This window comes from Rhineura floridana, chromosome 10, assembly GCF_030035675.1.
Source record: "Rhineura floridana isolate rRhiFlo1 chromosome 10, rRhiFlo1.hap2, whole genome shotgun sequence".
Lineage (NCBI taxonomy): Eukaryota > Metazoa > Chordata > Lepidosauria > Squamata > Rhineuridae > Rhineura > Rhineura floridana.
Window position 1 is genome coordinate 12042977 of NC_084489.1, and position 21917 is coordinate 12064893.

Sequence of the window (21917 nt, forward strand, 5' to 3'; positions counted from 1 at the left end):
TATTCTCAAGTGTTATAGATTTGTAATGGTGGGTTTTCTAAACCTTTTGAATTTTTTTTAAAAATGGTGACAACTTGTTGTTAAATTGTTGTAAATAAGTTCCAGAATAGAGAAGGATTGTACTTCATATGTATGGGTCTCTCCAGAAAGTTTAATGATGTGTATGTATCACTGATAAAGCATCTTTGCTATTAGACCTGGAATTCCTTTAAAATTTAAAGGTGAGGGGAACGTTTAAATAAAGGGATATTCAAATAAATTATAATTGTATTTCATTAGATGGTGTAAACTTACACTGTCAACTCAGTGGCCTTTAATACTCTGTACTCTTGACTAACAGCAGCTAAGATGCTCCCCTACTTCATCCAGATCATTCAGACATGGACATATGCTCCAGAAGCAAGTTTACTTCAGGTCAGTTTAGTGCTTTGGTCCACTGAATGGCTATTGATATGAACAATTAAACAGGCACTAACTATATGTCACCTTCTGGATGGGCCCTGAGCCCACAGCCTGCTAGACCAGATCTGGTAAGGACTGATCTTCAGCAGAAGGCAGTTGGTAGTAGAAAACAACACAAGTTTCAGCTAAAAGACACAGGTTCAGGTATTGGTTCTGCAGAACCGGGAGGTGTTCCTGATTAAGACAGAGGCGTACCCAACAGAGCCCAAGCCTTTGTATCTCCCACCAGGGCCTGATGGCTACCAAAGCCCTGCCTCAAGTGGGATGGGCAGGGAAATTGATTGTGATGCTGTTGAACAGCAAAAATTGTACCGTCTGCCTTTGCCTCTGAGGTTCCCTTAAAGAGTGAACAGCTTTGGGTAGAATGGTGATCCAATTCAGATTCCAAAAGCGGGGAGCTGTCACTTGGTAACTCATCTTCCCTTTTGGGGAGGTCTTTGGGAATCTCATATCTGATTCCAGTTCAGGCAGATTCAGGGGCTGTAAAACATCCTGGGCAGAACAGTCCTGCCTTGAGATCAGAATCTGAGGAGTCTCCTACAGAGGAACGTGGGCTAGAACACTCTGCCAAAAGTACAAGCCCTTCACAAAGGGTGCCTGTTGTGTCCTGTGTTCCTAATATTGTTAAACATTTTAATGGGATGTTGTAGAAGATTGAAAAAAATAACAGACAAATGTTCTAAATACTTTTTAAAAACAAACAAACCCAGTTTAGCCTTGAATCTTGCCTCAGTCTCCACTACAGAAATCTGACGTGACAACCCTGCCAGCCACCTAAAGCCTTTTGCCTGCTCATCACCCACTCTTTTCCACCTCATTTCAAGGCATGCATACTTTTTCATTGTGTCTTGATATATGTATCAGAAATTATGTTTTTCACAGGACAAAACCTTACGTGACAGGAAGTTCTAGTTCTCCGCCTGTGTTCTAATTTCATTCTAATACAATAGCTGCTCAGAAATGCAAATAGGATTGGCTAGAAACAAATTTGAATACCAGTGAAGTGACAGAAGCTAGCCCTGTGCCGTAGGATGTTTCGGGTCTTCCTCTCCAGGGATGGAGAGAGATGTCTGATGGCCCCTCCATGACTCTGTAAAAACTTCTGCAGTCGTTGCCTCACCGATGTCAGAACTCCAGGCAGTGGTAGTGGCTTGAAAGGAGGCATGCCAAGCAGGAGCGTGCTGGGGGCAGATTGGGGGAAAGCATCGATCTGAAGGATCCATAGCCTTCCCAGTCTCCTGATACAGGAAGTCAACTATACCAGTCCTGGAGCTGACATAGGATATTTTCCATTGGACTGTGGTGATGGTGGTGGGGACTGTGGGGACGGTGGAATGATGAGAAATGCAAGATTGCTGCTCTGCTATAACCTCTATTTTGCTGGCAGAATTTCAGCAGTGCATTTAAAATGGCAGTTCATTTGCTTCCTTCCCTCTGCTCTTTTCGATTACAATCATCTATTATTATTTTATGCTGGTGGCCAAGACAAACTTTATAGAATTCTCTTAGGTCTCTGAACCATCTTGTTTTACTCTTTAATCCAGAGATTACCCAACCTATAGCAGGCACAATCTTCCTCCCCCTAATACACTTTTGCCTTTTAGAGTTTTGGGAAACACTGAAACTGTCAGATAATCCTGTTATTGGATTGACACATAGTTAGTGCCAGACAAATTGTTAGTGCCCAAGTGAACAGCAGTTGGTGCCTTGTTGTTTATCAGTTTAGAGCTCACAGTGCCATACATCTTTTAGTGTTTAAGAGCAAGTCAAATAGTGACAGAACCTCTTATTAATCTGGAGAATCACATAGGCAAGCAACATAATCAGATTTAATTGTATTCATTGATCAACCTGTGATAGATGCATATACACTGAAATAGATTAGTTACTTCAATGCCAAAAGATTCTATTACATCTGTTACTAAAAAGTAGATGGTGTTCATGACTAGTTAAGGCAAAGTATATAGATTTAATTCAGATTAATTCCATTGTCCTTTTGAGTCACGTTGGTTGAGCAAGTTTATGCACTATGTGCTTTGTGGTTTTATCTGATAGATAAGATACTTCCTGACAAAGGAAGGATAAGCATTCAAGATTTAAGCTTAAATCATTCATTAGTGGCACCAAGATATTATTTAGCTACATTACAATTGTTAAACATGGAAACGTCACCTTCCAGGTCAGGAGTTCACAACCCTACCCATGAGGCAAGAGGCTCTTTTCTTTGGAAACCACTCCTTAGTACAATTGCCTAAGAAAAATTGAAAACTGACGGTGGATTGAACTTCAGCGTCAAGCCAGTATATTGGCCATTCATTTCAGCCTGCCTTTAGGAGGTATCAGTCTTGATGCTCCTTTACACACTGCAAATTATCACAGAATTTACACTCAGGTTTTCACTGAATAGAAGTGAGACGGATATAATGAGCTGAATTTGTAGTAGTAATTTCCAGAAAAGCTTTACCAAAATGGACAGCCTTGTCTCAGCATATGGATTTCCAAGGAATTCTTAGTCTACAGTTTTAAAAATAATGCTGTACTCTGTTCAGCTAACTCATTCAAGTTATTCTTTAAAGACCTTTTGTTGCATATCTACTTAAACCTGCGACGTTTGAACTGCATACATATATATCTCGCTATTTTGTGTTTAAAATTTATCAGCTATGTTTCATATACAATAGTGACATATATAAAAGGAGATTAGCATTTCAACAAAACACAATAAAATCAAAGTGCAATTTTTTAAATGAAGGTTTTCACCTGCTTCCTATAATAAACAGATCAGGAAGGGCTCAGGTGGACTTCATTAGGAAAGAAATTTCAGTTGTTGGGGGTCACAGCAGCAAGGCTCTGGACCAATTTCTGTAGAAAGTCAAGCACCCTGGCTCCTGCCGTGAAACTTAGGAAACACTGGAGTTCACATGACTGAAGTCTGTCTTAAAGATCTACTGTGTCCTTTCCATTCAGGCCATTTTAACCTTGTGTACAGTACAGAAACAATTCTGGACTAGTATGTTTCTGCAGTGTACATGAGATTTATGATTTTAAAAATGCAGATATTTCAAATGTTATCATTCAGCTATATAAAATACAGCTCTAATGAAAAATGGAATATACAAAGTAGCTTTCATGAAAGCATGAGCAACTGGTCATTGGTAAAAACTCCTCCTTTTCCTTGCAATACCATTCTAAAGGAGAAAGTGAATAGCAGACACACCCTGGGTAGATAATGGCTGCTCAGATTTCAGTTTGGCATGTAGATGGTGGGACAGGTTTTTAGGGCAATTGCTTAAGCCAAGCTGTAGACTTGGGTGTTTACTTATTTTGTGCATACTTTTAACACATCTTCAGGTCATGACTTCAGTATACTGTCCCAATTCCAACTATAAGTGAGAACTGTATGTCACAGCATTCACTAGTCGGTTTATCACTGAAATTCCCCCCTGCCCCCCCACACTATACATTACCCTGCCCTTTCATATGCTGCTCTTACCTGTTATTATCTGATATTTTATTAGAAATCAGAAAGGGAGATCATGAACAGTATTAAAAAGTGCATTTTATTTGAAGTTGTCTAGGTATCCAAGCACAGAATTGTCCACTATGTCCCTGTAAAAAGTCACAAAGCACAAAAATTAGGATACCCTAAAACATCCATAAAGGGACAAAGGATGGGAAAGAGATGTTAAAGCAGAAGCTGATTCTTTTTAAATGAGAAAAAAGGCAGTTCTGGTTCACTGTCAGGCCTTGAGCAAAGGGATCTTCTGACCATCCCTTCTGGGTAAGAGAATGGTTTGCATTTTCTTTCATCATCGCTCATGTTTAGCATTTGAGTCGCTGCATTCCACTATCACACCATTTCCATTGCGCGTTATATCCTTTCTGTTCCAGTCTTTTTCTGTGTAAAATTCAGCTAACACAGGGCAGTGACTTGATGCTACTCCACCCCATGACCAGTTGTCTGGGATCCAGGGGTTTGTAAGACCTTCTCTCACAACTGCCCAATGACCTGTGTAAAAAATATTTTGCAGAATTAGTATGGCTATTTGGGAAAACCACCAATGACACAAAGGAAAGCATTCAGTTTATACATTTCGACCTTTGTGTATTATCTACGAGCATCTGATGGCTATGGACCTAATCAGTGCCCGAGAGCATCATTAGGTGATCCATGAAAACTGCTCATGCTTTCAAAGAAGAATATGATATAAATAATAGAAAACAAAATTGAAGAAACCAACTAACATGCGAGTGTATCATTGTCTGGTTATTCTGCCCACTAAAGGCATCTCTTCGGCAACTATTACCTTTCTAACAACTTCAAGAGGAAATAGTACATTTCTAGCTCTGTAGAATGAAGTTTCTAGTTCTCATGGCAATGAAGAAAATCTTGAAAAAAGTAAACATGAAACTAGGAAATGGAGATGTGGATCTCCCGAAACTGAGGGATATGTAGTAGACAGGCAAAGTGGATCTGTGACTAGCTGCAGGCCTCAGCTGCATGTGTACTATGTGTATAAAGAGACACATCTCCGCTTAACTTCATATGTTTACTGCAGCAAGCACAGATCAAACTCTGGTGACCATACTCCCACAGTAAATTTGACTATTTTGCCTGTCTGTGTAAAGGGTAAAACGGGCTAGGAGAAGTTGGCATGAAATTTGTAAGGCTGCTGTAATTCCACTGAATAAGCAATAATACACAGTAGATACATTCTTCTGCTATCAAGCTAGTAATTGTCATAATAAGATACACTATGAAAAGGAAATGGACAGCCTTCAAGTCGATTCTGACTTATGGTGACCCTATGCACAGGATTTTCATCGTAAGCAGTATTCAGAGGTGGTTTACCATTGCCTCCTTCTGAGGCTGAGAGGCAGTGACTGGCCCAAGTTCACCCAGTGAGCTTCATGGCTGTGTGGGGATTTGAACCCTGGTCTCCCAGGTCGTAGTCCAACACTTTAACCACTACACCATGCTATAGATGCTTGATTATTTTAAATTTCTACCTCCTCTAGAAATGAAATGAAACCTTACCAGTGAAAACCTTTTTCAAGCTACGGGTGATCCAGATGTTATCCAGGGACTTGGAACCCTGAGGATTCTTTGTGCTGATGTTTGTAAATGTACTGGCAGGGACCAGATGATGGAACTTTTCCTTTCTCAAAAGGTCATGGTCGCTAGTGTCTGGAGGTTGACTGAAGTCGCCCAAAATGATCACGTCTTTTTCTCCTGGGGGTGCAAATAGTGAAAAAAATGAAGGGTTAAGTGATGGATCGTGTATCATGACATGAAAGCAGTTATATACTTGGTCTACGACTTTTATTCCTCACACTCTGTTGGGGTTGCTCTAGCTCTGGGTTCACAAGGGGTTGGACAAGATGCCTGCGTTTCAAAAGGTCTACTCTGACTTTGTTGGGATCCAACCCAATGTGTTAGGAAGTGGCCTTGTGCAGATTATTTGTCCTTCTGTTCAGGATTGTCAATTGCTATCGGGTCTTGGGACCAAACTAGACATGGTTTTTATCACATAGTTTGGTGATGCGTGGTTGGTTTTTGTTTAACTAGTAGCTGGCATGGGGGGGGCAGTCCCTAGCCAGATCTGGACCATGATGCAGAAAGACAGGTCTATATGCCCCTGCCAAAGTCCCAATCAGAATTCCCATTGGAGCCAACAGGAACTTTCCTCTCATTCCAAATAGGCATGGGGAGGGTGGTGGTATTCTGACCAAGACCACTGTGAGGGCACAGTGGTGAAACCCTCTTCCCCAGCACTATAGTGATGTGGCTCAGCTGCCTGATGCCAGGTACTGGCTAAACAAATGAAGAAAAAAAACCCAGCTATATACAACGCCAAGCTACATGAGAAAAGTTGAGTCTAGAATGGACAGGCCCTCTAGGAAGAGGTCTCTCACATCACCAGGTATCTGATCCTTTTAACTGGAGTTGCTGGGGTTTGAACATGGAACCTTCTGCATGAAAAGCACGGTCTATACAACTGAGTTATGAGCCCTCCCCATGTTTTGCGTGCTTCATCTTCCCCAGCCCAGGACCTGGCTTCAGGGGAAGGGTTAAGGACTCTACCAAAATTAGGTCCTAGGCAGGTTGCTCTATTGCTGTTGCGTGGAGGATCAGCAACATGTTACCACAGCCAGTAAACTAATCACAATGATAGAGCTTAATAATATGTAAATAGCCATGTGTTTGGGGCGTTCATGTCTACAGTGGTTGCTGTAACACTTCATCAAGAACCAATCTGTATGCAACCATACAACCATCTACATGCCATGTAAGAACAATAAGCTTCCCTTTTCTGACCTTTAGACGGTTTCACATTGTCTCATATAATTACACATCACAAACGGTGTTTTATGAACCTCTAAGATCAGATCAACCAGTACTGAAAAGTTGTAGGACTTATTCTTCTTATATGTTACATACATGACTATAGCCATGCATCCAAATGGCTCTTGATGAAGATCTGCTGAAATAGGTTAGTGGATCAGCTGTCCATCAAGCCCCTGCATTTTCCCATGTACTACGCTGGGTTTCCGTCCACTTTGTTTTGGCAGTCTTTAGATTTTCAGCGTAAATTGCATTTAATCAATTAACATCTTGTGACTATTTGAAATTTGTACATCTTATTTTTTATCATTAGAAATACCATTGTTACCATTTTATTTGTACAGTGTATATATTCTTGTTATCCTGACAGTGCAATCTATACATCTCTACTCAAAAAGTAAGTCCCATTGAATCATATGGGGCTTTCTCCCAGAAAACGGGGTATTGGATTGCAGCCTTAGTGCCCCGTGTGACCCTTCACAGATATAATATGGATTTTAAATATTTCCCTCCAAAGGAAACACCACTCCCTGAAGATGTTAAAAGTCAGCATTCTGGTAATTACTTCTTCATTGCTTAAAACAACATTGTCATAAATATTTGTAAGCTTTATATCATTAAATACATTTGGTTTATCATTTTATACTTAGACAGTAAACTTCTTTACTAAATTTCTGTATATAGCTCCATTCCTCTAACTGCAGCACTGTGGCTGAATTCTAAGTGTTTCTGTTTTGTTTAAATTTAATCTGTCTATATAATCTGTTGCCAGCCCTCTTTTTTTCTTTCAAGTTTCTTTGCTTATTCTCAAAGCTGACAGTGCTGACCATCTGTTTGGCAAGGAGGAACCTCGTGTTCAGCTACCAGATAACTCCAAAGGATAAGCTCGGTAAAGATGCTGTACTGACAAAGACCAGAGCCTCAAAATTTGATCAACATTCATAATTGACATGATAAGAATCCACAGTATTTTAAGTTGTGACATGTATTCACACAGCACAAATACTGACCTCTACCCATACAACATCAGGTGGCAATAGTCTACAGGCTATTAATTGCCTAAGATTAAATTTATTACTTTTTGAGTAACATTTTGTTTTAGAATATCTCCTGTCACTCATAAGACTAGAGGGGAGTTATGATATTTCTGCTGCTATGCAGGCTTTCAACCACCAGAGTGGGCTCATATTCAATAGCAAATATCCAGTACTGGAGAGAATACTGCATCAAGTAGGCCTTAAAGAGAGCAGCCATTGTATTCTACCAGAGCCGCTGCAAACATAAAAACTTCCTATATTGACTGCACTTCTGTGGGGGGGGGGAGGCATGTACATCCTATTAAGATTTCCATAGGTATCAGTTGTAAAACAATAAATAACTGTTTTTTAAAAAAGATTTCTACCTGTGGAAAAAGACATCTCTCTGTGTATGTACATTGTGAAATAAGAAAAACGAGAAGAGCCATACTGAATCAGATCAAAGGCCTATCTAGCCAAGCATCTCACTATCCACAGTAAGATGTCTATGAAGGCCACAAACATGAGAACCTGAGTACCAACAGCCTTCTTCCATTGTTCCATACAGCCTCTGATCCTGGGGGTATCGTATACTCTGTCCTAGCTTATCCCCATGGAATCAGAGTTGGAACTACCAACTTTAACCCAGAGTTTGGTGCATGACTGGTTCATAGATCAAACTACAGGTTACACAGGTTCTAGATCTCTACAAGGCAAAGCTAGGAATGGTTACTTGAGCAAAGATGACGCAGCAAAGAACACGCCTGGAGGACCCCCTTTAGAAGAGTCAGGGCGAGCATACTTCTTGCACAGGAACTGTTTCTCGGGTTGGTACTGGGCAAGCAAGCAGGCACTCCTACAAGCAGGCTATTGAACAGGCTCCATCTGCTTGTGCCTGCACAAACGGTGGCACGTCCTTGGCGATGGGGACGGAGACATAGCCAGTTCACTCCCCGCCTCTTCCCAAACTTCCTGTTATGCACACACAGCAACTACAGGAGGCAGAGTAGGGATAAGATCAGGAGGCTGGGAATCCATTGTGGGCAGAGTAAGGGAATGGGCTGTTGCTGGTTCTGCCTCCTTAGTAGCCATAGGCATTTCAGTGGAAGGGCTATCAGCCGGCAGATCATTGAGCTTGCTTCAATGGGGCAGGAAGCCTCACTTGACAAGGAGGAATCAACTGTACACTTTAAACTCCTGATTATTCCTTCACAGCCACGTCTTTACCTGCCCCACACCCAATGTCATATATGTTGTCAAGTGTGGGGCAGATTAGTGTAGTTTGTGGAAAACTGCCCCATGGGTCAAATTAGGCCTGCAGGCTGGAGATTCCCCACTGCTGCTCTAGAGAAAGAAGCCAGGTGTGAGGCCAACAGAGAGCAATTTTGAGGTACATAAAGCTGATAAGAGTTGGCATAGGTATTAAAAAGTAACAGTACAATTCTGTGCATATCTACTCAAAAGTAAATCCAACTGAGTTCAATGGAACTCACTCAAAGGTAACTGTACAAGATTGCAGCCTAAGAGAACAAAAAGTCACATCCATTAGTTTTCATTGTTTTTAACTGAGCTGGTTGATGCTGAAGAAAAATGTGATCTTACCTTTCAGTGTTTCCTGCAGTGTCTGTGCAAAGGCTGCAAGTTTGTGACTATCGTGATTTTTTACAGCATTTTCTCCCACTGAGGGCAAAGGAGCCAGATGAAGGTTAACCAGTGTTAGGTCATTCATTCCAACCTAGACAGGTGCAAGCAATGTATTATTATTATTATTATTATTATTATTATTAGCTTACTACATAAAATGTCTTGAAGCAAAACGGGCTACTAATTTCCCACAATGAACATGGCAGGAGTTTTGGTAGCATCAGACATCTGCCATTGAAGTTTCAAGAAAACTGCTTTTCATAACCAAATATTACATGCAAAGACATATTTCAATAATCCAGATGTGTTTGCTTGAGACAAATATCAGCAGTACTATCAAACAGGCGCTGATGCCAAATGACAAACACAGCAACCTTACGAAAAATTATCTTATTAGTCACATTTGCCCATCAGCAGTTGCTATCAAGATGATCATGTAGTACGTACAAAGAGACAAGGGCATTCTTAAATGGCAACAAATAGACTGTTGAGCTATTTGTATGTATTAGAAGAATCATATATATTAATAATGATCTCCATTCTTCAAATGCTCATCCTTATATAGCCAAAACAACACCAAAGAGACACGAGAGGGAGGTATCACCAAGATTTGCAGAGAACAAAAAATATTTAGAAAAATATGGTGTCAAACAGACCTCTGTGGACTGAATATTGCTCAGTGGGCAGACTGCTGACCAACCCAACTGATTGGGGGGGGGATAGAATGGAGCATCTAGAATCCTAAACAGAAGCACTCCACACATTGCAGCATTTTGTTACATGCCCCACTGGTCCATTGCTATGATGAAATGTTAGCAGGATATAGATGATATCAGAATATAGCCAGGATGCATTGCCCTTCTCTTTTAATTTGCCAATAAAACATTAAATAACTCTATTACAATTCAAAATATGCCCATGCTTTTTAATCTCAAACAATTTATTAAATCTTTTCCTTGAGAATTCTTGAGCTTTGTTACCTTGAAGTGTGCAACGTAAGGGTGAGGATATGCCTGCCTCCCATTGCCATTTGTGTGTGCGTTCTCATGGGAGGTGGCATCCTTCAGCTCTACGCCTGCAGTTGTGTCCCACAAGAAGCCAGAATATTCTACACACTGGAAGGAAAAAAGGAAAAAACTAGCTAAGTCAGACAGTTTGCTATTACATAGAGAAATACAGATCCACTCATGCCATGATCCCTCCCTTTCCCCTACACTTTGATTATAGGCTTCCAAAAGTGAACTGAATTAACAACAACGTGGCCTAGAGCAAGAACTAATAAGTTGTTCATAAATGAATCTAGGATTACAACAGAGCAAAACTAAATTTGCATTACTGTGTTTATAACTGTGACTAGTTTTTGTAAGCATATGCCTTCATTAGCAGCTCCAGAAGGCTATTGTATATTTATAACTTTATATTTTCAATTCAGCAGAATATCCTCTTATACTCGCACCCTTTTTAAATAGTTGCTTTCATGTAGTCAATGACCCACTGGATTAGTATTTTCAAAATCCATAAACAACTAAATATATTGCAGTGGGGGGAATATTATGCACACAAATACATTTTATATTTCAGATTGTTTAAAATAAAACTCTTCGCTTTTCTGGCACAAAGCTTGCTGGAGTCTGACAAAAATAAGTATTGTCAAAAATCAATAACAAGGTCCAGGGGAAAAGCCAGTTATGAAAGTCAGCTCAAAGCAGAAGTAAAAGGAAGTCCTTAACAAAAACAAAAACTGTAGAAGGTTTTAGTTCAAACAAGAGTAGCTACGTCCTTGGCTGGACAAGAACAAAATGATGCAAAAAGGTCATAATGTTTGGACTGCAGTACCTTCTGTGGCTGGCCTGAGGGTTTCTCAGAAACAACTCCCTTCCAGCATCCTCGGGGGCCCTTCCACTTGCGGATATTTGGCAGAGTTGGCTGGTTTAACTCCATGCAAAACTACAAACGGACAACAATAACAAAGGCCATTACATGGGAGCATTTGTAGGTTTTACAACAAAGAGACCACTCTTATGAGAGAAGAGAGGATTAACCAGTGCTACCTGGTAAAGTACTTCCAAAGAACTGTCTTACACATCCTAAAAGTCTATTGGTATTGCTGCACACCCAGGACAAGGTGGGCTATGCAACCAACAAAGATGAAAAATGTTTCAGGTCCAGATGCGCTGGCCTAAAGGCCTAATTCTTCTGAAAGTCAGTGCAAGAGCACACGTGTGACTTGAGAGAAGTGTTAGTATGTCAAGAGAAACAGATTGCGGAGGATATTGAAAATATGTGCAAGGGGGGGGTCACAGGATTGCGCAATCCAGCACCAACCACACTGATAAGCAGCTTCTGTCCCCACCACCCATACATTTGACCACCATGTGAAGGGGCATCAGCGACTTCCATGCATTGTTTGATGGACAATACAGGCAGAACTGTGACGAGAGTGGCTGTATACTATAGCCAGCCAGCATGGATTTTTCACATTCTTTCATGTGCCATTTTGGTGCTTCACAGAAGCTCATTTCAAAACAATATCTTATGAAACGTATACTCCTGAACTCAGAAATGCTTGCTTAACAACTCTCCAAATTTTCATGGTGATACACAAAACACAGAATCCAAAGTTCAAAGTCGAAAACAAGAGTAAAATAATTCAGACCCCTGTTTGACTTTTTTCTGTCAGTGGTCTCAAAATTTGTTGAAATTAATTAAAAATCAGCCATGTTCACAGAATACCTGTAATCCTATTATTAATCTTGCCCGATACTCTAACCATCTTCTGCAGTTTAAAAGTTAAAAGAATGCATGGCTGATTTTTAATTAATTTAAGAAAATTAACATTGGAGTCTCTGATAGCGCGGGCATGCTCAGTAAGAACCAACTGTTAGTAGAGATGTAAAATTTCTAGAAATTTTGAAGCCATAGAAAAAAACCCAGGTTTTTTTTGGAGGGGGGGGTCAGAAAAAAATGGAAATTTTTGGAAAAGTTAAAAAAAACGCAATATTAGCACATTTTATAGATTGATAGTCATGTTGTTACTTCAGGAACATCAAATGCCAAAGTTGGTTTGGCATAAAATTATCGCATTTAGTATATTAAAAGTACATTTTATTGAAACAATTATTACAAATTGAATTTACTTTTTTAAATTTTTACTTTTTTTTAACAAATAGATCTACAAAATCCTGAATTGTAAGGAACACCTGAACTGTAAGGAACCTCTTTCGTTTTGCCAGTTTATGGGGAGCAGGCAAAAAACAATTTAAAACAACACAGAAGAAACCATAAACATTAATAACGAAGAAAATTATTTTTGTCTCCGCTAGTCCTCCACAGTGTCAAGCAGACATAAAGCATCCATTCCCGTAAAAAGAACTGAGAAAAAGGGGGACACCAAGATTCAATCCAGCGGCCAGACTGGTTTAACAGTCAGCCCCTCTTCCCAGAGAATTCTGAGAATTGTACCTCTGTGAGGGGAATAGGGGGGGTGCCTCCTAACAATTCTCAGCACCCTTCACAAACTACACTTCCCAGGATTCTTTGGGGCACCAGAGTTGGGAGAGTTTAAAAAATGATTCAATAAAAGAACTACATGCAAAACACTTGGGAAAAGAAATAGGCTCTGCAAAACCAGCTCCACAGATTGTCAATGAAGTAATACTGCCTTAATGTCAAGTAAAATGCCTGACAGAGAATTCTGAGGCAGCCTCAGCAGTTAGAGCAAGCCAAAGAATGAAGAGTCTATTATATATATATATAAATGAATGCCCTCTCCATAGAAAGAGGCGCTGGCTAGTCTCCAAGTGTTTCAGTCCACATTCATGCTATCTTACATCCCACTCAACCCTTTTAAAAAGAGCTGGCTGTGAGCTTGTTGCAGATGGTGTGTTAATCAGATTGGTCTTAAAATGGGCTTCTCAGTATGCCAGGCGCAGCCAGTGCTAAATGTTAACCATTATGTTTCTAGCAGTAATTTTCTGCATGCCTTTCTGGCAATACAAACCAAATCGCACCTTATTAAGTATGATCACCAGGATCAGATTTATATTGAACCAAAATATATCACCTTACAAAAATACAGGCTTGGATCTTAAGTAACTCCTCTGTTCATACTAAAGGAGTGGGGAAGTGGTTTCCAATAACTCCTTCCTTCACCTGCAGCCCCCATCCACATTCCACTATTTCTAAGGGTCGTCCAATCTCCAGAAGTAGATTTTCAAGAGGCACAGGAGGCTGCAGAGTAAAGGGGGGCAGGAAAGCCCAGTTTCTTGAAATTGAACTCTTATTTGTGAAAGAAAAGTTAGGATCCAAGCTGGATGATGATGATGATGATGATGATGATATTGTCACTAAGAGCCAATGTGGTTAGACTAAGATCTGGGAGACCAGGGTTCAATTCCTGACTCAGCCAAGAATCTTGCTGGGTGACCTTGGTCCAGTCACAGTCTCTCAGCCTGACCTACCTCACAGAGTTGTTGTGAGGCTAAAATAGAGAGGGAGGAGAATCAAAAACACCACCTTGAGTTCCTTGGAGGAAAGGTGGGATATAAATGCGGTAATAGATAAAAAAAACAATGTGTGCTTTACAGAATGACACGACAGGTTGCTGACTCTGAAAAACATCTATCCTGTCCCACCCAATAATCCGTTTCAAGCTTTAGGAGATCAGGACATGTTAATATTAACAGGTCCCAAAAAAAACCTTGGAAAAATGATATAGGGAGACACATTGGCATCTCATTAACCTGTGAAGCCATCCTCAGGAATTTCATCCAGCATCAATGGCACATTTCTGAACTTCAGCAGAGTGCCCACTATTACGAAAGGAAATCTGCAGCACTCATGTAAAGAGATAAGTTATGGCAGACACAGGGGAACCTGAGGCTTGAAGATGCGAGCGCACTCACACACAAACTTCAAAAAAAAACCCTAAGGGGGATGGGGAACAAAAAACAGCCTTTATAAGGACTCCGTAGCATGGAATGTTGGGATTGGGCACCAGTTTGGTCCTACCTGCCTCCAAAAAAGTAAAAATATGAAGAGTTCTTCCTCTTTCTAATTCCATTCTTGTTTAGTGTGAATGTTTTAAACTAAAAATCCTGCTATTGAAAATTTCAAAGCAGGAACAACCAGCAACGAGGGGTGCTGCCACTGTACCAGGATAGTAGGGCAGGGCAGGGCGAGGTTGGGGAGGTTCACATGCACCGGCAGAATCAATTGGCATTTCCTCCTGTACGTCCAAACCACTCCGATCTCACAAGCAGCCCACCCTGCCTGCTCAGCGTCTTGGTCCGTGGCAGTGATGGGAAGCCAGGTCTGCTCTGTCTTCAGGCTGCTCCTGTTTCAAAGCAAATGCAGTTCACTCTCCATAATTCACAATGGAAGGGGCTGCGGCTCTAAGTGGCTGCAGTGTAGTTCACACAGAATACTGGAGGTCAGATTCTGAGTGGTTTACAACAACCTCATAACGCCGTCCAGCTGTATTAAACTCCTATTGCAGTTTGGAAGTTGGGCTGAAGCTGAGAGCAAAGCAATCCTGAAATGTTTTCTGTTGTTTTGACCCCCACACTGCAAGCAGAGCTGAGAGAATATTATACAACAATCCTGCAGTGTAGCTCACTATTCTGCCCCCATTGCTGGTTGGAGAACTGTGCTGAGGGAGGTAATAACAGCAACACTGCAGTGTAGTCCATTGTTAATACTGCAGATCAGAGATGGGACTGAGGCTGGAATGGGTTCCCAATAAATTCCCAACCACACAGGTTGCAGCAAAGATCAGTCTACTTAAATTGCCACCTCAGACCTTCTCCATGGCCAAAAAGCCTCATGCTCTACTGACTCATATGCAGACTAGTTGCACTTTTAAATGCCCCCAAAATGAGCAGAAATAAATACATTCTGCACATGAAATAAGATCCAGGTTAGAGCAGGTACTCCTATCTTTGGTGCTAACTTTCCCCCGCCCCCAACCCCCTCACCAGGGATACTCTGCAACATTTTGTTGCAAAGCCTCACTTGTCATCCGTCTAACATTTCAGTATTTTTTATAATGCATAGAACAAAAGGAACATATTTAAGATACCAGAGCTCAGCTGTAAATTGGAACAGGGTATGTACTTATCTTTATGGTGCAGGTGCCTGAAAAAACAAACCAGAATACAAACCAAGAGGCATATCATGACTGCTGTTTTTTTCTTCTTCAAGCAATTTATCTATATAATACAGAGCATCTGCTGACTACTCTGCCAAAGACATTGGTTTGAACAACAGGCTGGCATTTTTATTTTTAAAAAAGAGATTTGTTTGTTCATATTAAATAGAGAACAAAAGATGAACCGATGGCTCCAGAACAGAATATCTATGTATGCTGGACAATATCAAAGAGAATGCTATTTCTAAGCAGCAAGGACATGTCTTTTTCAAAACCTCTCATAGGGAAATTTACACATGATATTTTTATTGTCAGGGCCAGGTTAGGGAAAGAGGGCCAAAAGGAACCTTAGCTGAGTGGTTTGTACAGCACCTGCTTTGCATGCAAAAGGTCCCTCATTCAACTTCTGGCAACCACAGCTAAAAGGACTGTGTTGGAGGTGATGTGAAAGACCGTTCTGCCTGAGAGCCACTGTCACGCAGAGTGGACAATATTGGGCTAGATGGGCAATTAGTTTGACCATCTAAGCCAGGATATGGTTATGCCCTAGGACTGCAACTCCCACCTTCCTTGGCCATTGGCCAGGCTGGCTGAGGCTTGATGGGTGATGGAGTCCACAACGTCTGGAAAGCTCCACATTGCCTACCTCTGATCTAGGCTGTAAAAGCAGCCTCCTATATTCAATCCAGACCAAGAATGCTAGCCTTCAACGCAGCACCTGTTTCCCAAAACAACAAGCCCTTGGACCCTCCTCCACCTCAAGGCAGCTAGTCAGCTGAAAAGCACCGACTGCCGTTTTCTTTGCTGGCCACATTCCAAATGCCAAAGTGTGCTTTCTCATCTCTTACCCAAACAGGACAGGGGTCTCTGGTATCATAGCCATCAACCATCAAAAGTCATTAAAGAAATATCTTTAGCTACTTTAGCTACTAGCCTAGAGATGGCTATATTTTCTCTTCATATTACACAATAGGACTCCCCATCATAATATCCTCAAGTTTGTGATGCTGCTGTGCAGTTAAGGTCAATTTGACCCATCTTTACTTTTTATTTGCTGGCACACATCTTTAGGTTCAAGCATTAAATTAAAAGTGGAAGATTTATGTAGATGTCTGCAATGATGCAATTTTGCTCAAGTCAGTTTGGTTTAATTTTAATTTGCTTCAGGTTTGATAAACCGGCAAATTGCACAAATCAAAGACATTGTGTAGTAATTCAGTTAGTTTTGGCTGAATGACTAAACAATTCATCTTGACTAGATGAAACAAGCAAGCTAAGTAAATTATGCAAGACTGAAGCTGATGAGAGCATTTGCAATGTTTGCAAACTTTGACTTTTTTTTCCATGTGCTGCAAGTTTTAAAAAGAAAAAGAGCAACAGTTGAGTTGTGTACAGGACAACAAATTATATTCCTAGGCTGTTTCTGGAACTGATCTCCAGCCGGAAAACTCAGCCTCTTTTTCATATATGAATAAGCGGAATCGTTCTGGAGCTAATGCCAGTCATCTGCTGAAGAACAAGTTGGGAGTTCCAACTTTAAGATCTCACATAAACTCTGGACAATCATGGTGATGTCCCTATATGTGGATCATCTTAAATTATTAAAAAGATAGGGGAGACACAACAGAGGTATATAAAAACATGCACGGTGCAGAGAAAGTTGATAGAAAGAATATGTTCTCCCTCTTTCATAATACTAGAATCTAGGATCATTCAATGACGCTGAATGTTGGACAAACAAAAAAAGGTACTTCTTCACCAGTTGACACAACATGGTAAGCCAAACCATGGCTGACTAGGACCGCGCAAATGTACAGGTTCCCGGAACAGAGCTCACAGCCACTTTGCTCCTTCCCAGTCCCTTTTACTGCTGCGCTGCACTGAGCTAAGCCATGGTTGGCTTAGTTTGTTGTCCAAACCTGGGATCATTGGTTAGCCCCCTCCTCACTACATACACTGCCAGGATTATAGACCTAATAACTAAATAAGCAGGGAGAAGACTGAGAAGCTGCCTCAGCAGTGCCTCACAGTTTGTTCTCCCTGAGTGAACTGTGGTCACAAAATAAGCCTGGAAAAAAGTGAACAGACTGGAAGTGTCAGTCAGAATAGCTTCTGGCAAACCAAAGTTTCATTATTATTTTTTTAATGAAGCATAGTATCTCAATAAGGTGGTTAAAACTAATTCAGTATGCCAACTTGTGTTCTCCAGCGAACTGGGATTCTGTTTCATATCTTTACTATTTTCTTACTTTTTGTATCTGGCTTCTGGACCCAGTTTGTTCAACTTAAGACACATGAATCAGGGCTGATGCATACTGCCGTTTAATGTGAATAGTAAATTTCCTGTACGCCCATTCTTTGTTGTCCATGACATTCTCCTCCAATTACTGCCTTCCCACACTTTCCCCTCCCCTAATCTGGATTTACTCACACCAGGATACTCCGAAAAGGAAAGAGCAATTACAAACCATTGCTAAGGAGATGCCCCTGGTTGCTTTGCCCCACTGTTTCGTATGTGGGTGGTTCTAACTCCACCTCCTTCCATGCCTCCTGCTTGTACTGGGTTCCCATTGGCTCACCTCCCCCTTCTCCCTCTGGTGTCTGATCTGAGCTAAAACACAAAATGAGAAGAAAGCAGTATCTCAGAGGCTGAAAAATAATAAAAAGGATATGGGGGGGGGAATCAAAAGAGGCAAGTTCTCAGAAAGTGAATGGCATCAGCCAAAATAAAAGTGAAAGGTTTCCAGAAGCTTTAAAGGTGTGCTGCGGATCTGTCACAGGCACAGTGGGAAAGGGAATGGAACTCCCTTCTCTCATCTCCATCCCCCCCCCCCATTTTTGCCAATGCGTGTGATGGCCAGCTCTGTGCTGGGTGAGGAAGGGAGGGTGAGTTTGTAATCAAACCAAATACACTTGTGCACTCATGTATGACTCACTTGATCATGGAAGGAAGGGTGGCGGGTGGGTGGTCCAGAGGCAGAGGTGGGCAAACAGCAAAAGCGCAAAGGGAAAAAAGAAAAGGGGGAAAAAGGACAGGCCTACAAGTATTGATGTGGAAAAGGTTTAATCCAAGTATGAAGGAAGTGCAAAGCAATCAGGTTTGGACTACTTGAGGCAATTCGAATAAGGAAAATGTGGATTTTAGCAATTTTATGCAACAGTATGGGTGAGCCCTTAGTGAAACTCCCTCGGTCAGACAGGAATACCCACAATAAAGGAGAAATGTCATCAGCTACTATAAAATGCACTTCTGGATCATTGGCCAACTGACAGGCAATGTTTGACCAGAAAAGTTATAACTATCAGGATCCTGCCTGTTTGCTTCAGCAAATACAGCTCGTAGTTCCAGCTACTGAGCACAGGGGCTATGAGCAGGGCGGACATACTCGCAACCTAGATTTGGGTAGGACAGTCTTCTACTCCAACTGGCCCTGACACTATTCAGCCCTAGTTAATTCTGAGAAAAAGGGTCAATGGAAGGCCAAGGAGAGCAAAATGATCATCTAGGTGGCAGGGATGGGGAGCACTTTAAAGCAGAAGTGGGACTGAATAGCTGGGGCTTCTGTGGTTATGGCTAACCTACATTTAGATAGTTAAAAAAATAGTGGTGAGAAACTCTGTTACTATGACAATACAGCCACACTATGCACTGGTTCCCTTCCCCCATATTATCTATTTTATGTGTGTATTCATATATTACACATATAATACATACAAACATGGTACGTGTGCAGAAAAGGCACATGTTAGTAAGCGTCATTGACAGAACTACCATCACTGTTGTACTCTAAGCCAGAAGAAAGCAGGAGTTTTATTTGGGCAATGTATAACTCTCTGTTCTGCTTAACAGTCATCTCATGAACAGTCTGCTTTGCTGTGAGAGTGATTTAGAACTAACAAAGATAACAATGAGTTTAATCATGATGAAACACCAGTCTGGCTGAAATGTACTCTGAGGTTGATGGGGACAGCGGGGGAAGAAAGCCATTGCAGACGCATTTGCACTCAACGCTGTTAAACAATTGGTTGGGTCTGTTAAATTCAATGCCAGAAATGGCAGGGATAAATACAAAATCAATAAATCCTAAACTTGTTTTCACATTTCTATATTTTATAAGTCAAAAAAACAAAACAAAAAAAAAGCTGGCTGAGCAATATAAAATGCAGCCCTTTCAAAGCTTTGTAAAACACATGCATGCTAGTTTGCATTTGTATACAATTTCACATCACTGCTTGTTACAGCGAGCTCAGATGGTCAGTGCTAGCAGAAATGGAGCTAAAACAGGGCTGCTGGGGGGAAAAGAGGAAAGCATCTGCATGCTCAGAGGAACGCCCAAGTTCGTACAAGTTCAAAAGTTTGTTAGCAGAAACCTAAAGGAGTCAACCTTCCCCCTTAAAAAAAAACGCAGCTCAATGAGACTGACCATACTCAGTAGCCATGGTTAACTGACAGCTGGAAAAGAAAAACTGATAAGTGGAGGTGAGATAAGGTGGGGTGCAGTGGGGTGGCCTGATCGAGAAGGGTATGACTGGCTCGCTGGCACCTTGAACAGGAGCACTTCTGCTAGGAGGAGAGGATATTGCAACACTGTGATCTAAGGCACCTCTGGGGCATTTTTCACAGCTCAGCAGAAAACTACATAACTCTGGGAGCTGTGAGAAAAGCCAGTTTTTGCACTGTAACAGTTGAAGAGGGGATCCAAGAGTTTCTTGAGGCATGTCCAAAGGCTTGCATGCACACAGTGGGTTTTTTTTAACTCCCCCCTTCTTTCACAAGAGTTTCATATACAAAATACCCCAGTCATATCACAAGCTGCTATGAAATTAAGCTCAGTTTCAAAAGTGGTATGCTGTGCAGAATGAGGCAAAAACAAGCCAAAAGATCCTGTGAATATGCAGAACTAGTTGCACGGTTCAAATATTTTGACTATTAAAAATTAAGATGTATAGTACATAATCAAGTGGCTAGTAATAGTGGTCTAGAGAATGCTAAGAGAGAAAAGAGCAGAAAACTGTTAGTTTTATATGTGCTGCCTCAAGTAGAAAAACAGGAACCAAATTTCCTTTGAAACTGGCTGCATGCAGATGTAACGCTAAACCATGGTTTACTGTTACAGGAATAAGCCTTAATGAGTCTTGGGCGTATGCACTCTCTCCTCCCTCATGGCTGTGAAGAGAAGACCAGAAGCTTCTGCTTCCATCTTAGATTAACTGTGGTTTAACGTGTTGCCTGAATCCTAAACTGTGGTTAATCTTAACTATAGTTAGTTGAAACAAGCCAGCTTAATAATCTATAGTTTGTTCAGGTTCAGACATGGCAAGCTGCCATTAATCTTAAACAGAAGTGAAAATTTCAAAACTCTTCCTCACAGCTCCACAAAGAGGGGGGCACATGAGCCCAAAGCTTACTACAGCTCATTCTCATAATGCTAAACTATGGTTTAGCATTATGTAATATGGAGTGATGCAGATTTCTTGTTTATGTGGCATGAGTCACAGTAAATAGGGAATCCTATTACTGAAAGAAGAGTTGTGCTTGAATAGATTTGTATTGCTCTACAAACAGGTTAAAATACCTTTTCCAGTGCATCTCTGTCAATCAGCTCCTGCACAGCCAAAAGCTTGATGCTATGAGAGAGAGAAAAACAAAAAAGTCTATCATTGAAAATCACACAAAACTAGCTCCTGAAAGTCTGAAAACATTAAGTAGGTTAGCCAACCACTTACACAGGTATAGTCCCATGCAGTCATTAAGTCCTCAGCTATCTTTGCAAAGGAATGATCTGAAAGAGCTTACTTTATTTCACTGGAAACAGCTGACTTTGCATGCTTTGCTTAAAACAGATGCAGCTTGTGTTGATTTTTGGCTGAGAACCGAGCTATCACCCCAGAATTCAATAGCATGAAGTGGGTTTTACTTTATTACATATGAAAGGGAGCTCTGGAGTGACAAGATTGTTGTAAGAACTGCCTTGCCGGATCAGTCCAAGGAGCCATGTAGTCAAGCATTTATTTGTCAACCATGACCAACCAGATGCTTCTGGGAAGTTCACAAGCAAGACATGCAGGGTGACAAACAACCCATTATTTATTCTGAAGATCAGATATCAGAGGTGTATGTAGATGCTCTATTTCACTGTCAAGCTAATCAAAACTGATATATTCACCCTCTATGAACTTGCCTGATCCTTTTCTTTTTAAGCTTAAGCTACTAGTCATCACCACATCTTGTAATAATGGTCCACAACAGCACATAATGGTGATCCACAAAGACACTGACTGGAGGGTTGAGGGAAGACAG

The 21917-nt window shown here is 41.0% G+C and overlaps 2 protein-coding genes across 2 annotated transcripts in view; one reads left to right on the plus strand and one right to left on the minus strand.

Annotated features, from left to right (window-relative positions):
• The window catches only part of MATCAP2 (microtubule associated tyrosine carboxypeptidase 2), a 98129-nt gene that overhangs the window by 49248 nt on the left and 26964 nt on the right, over positions 1-21917 (plus strand). The window lies entirely within an intron of this gene.
• Positions 4002-21917, minus strand: part of EEPD1 (endonuclease/exonuclease/phosphatase family domain containing 1) — a 60403-nt gene continuing 42487 nt past the window's right edge. Inside the window, exons 2-7 of the mRNA XM_061587606.1 lie at positions 21193-21244; positions 11305-11415; positions 10449-10583; positions 9427-9559; positions 5501-5695; positions 4002-4471 (exon numbers count right to left, since the gene is read on the minus strand). Coding sequence (XP_061443590.1) covers positions 4272-4471; positions 5501-5695; positions 9427-9559; positions 10449-10583; positions 11305-11415; positions 21193-21244 — 826 coding nt within the window. The 3' untranslated portion in view covers positions 4002-4271. The remainder of the gene's footprint in view (positions 4472-5500; positions 5696-9426; positions 9560-10448; positions 10584-11304; positions 11416-21192; positions 21245-21917) is intronic.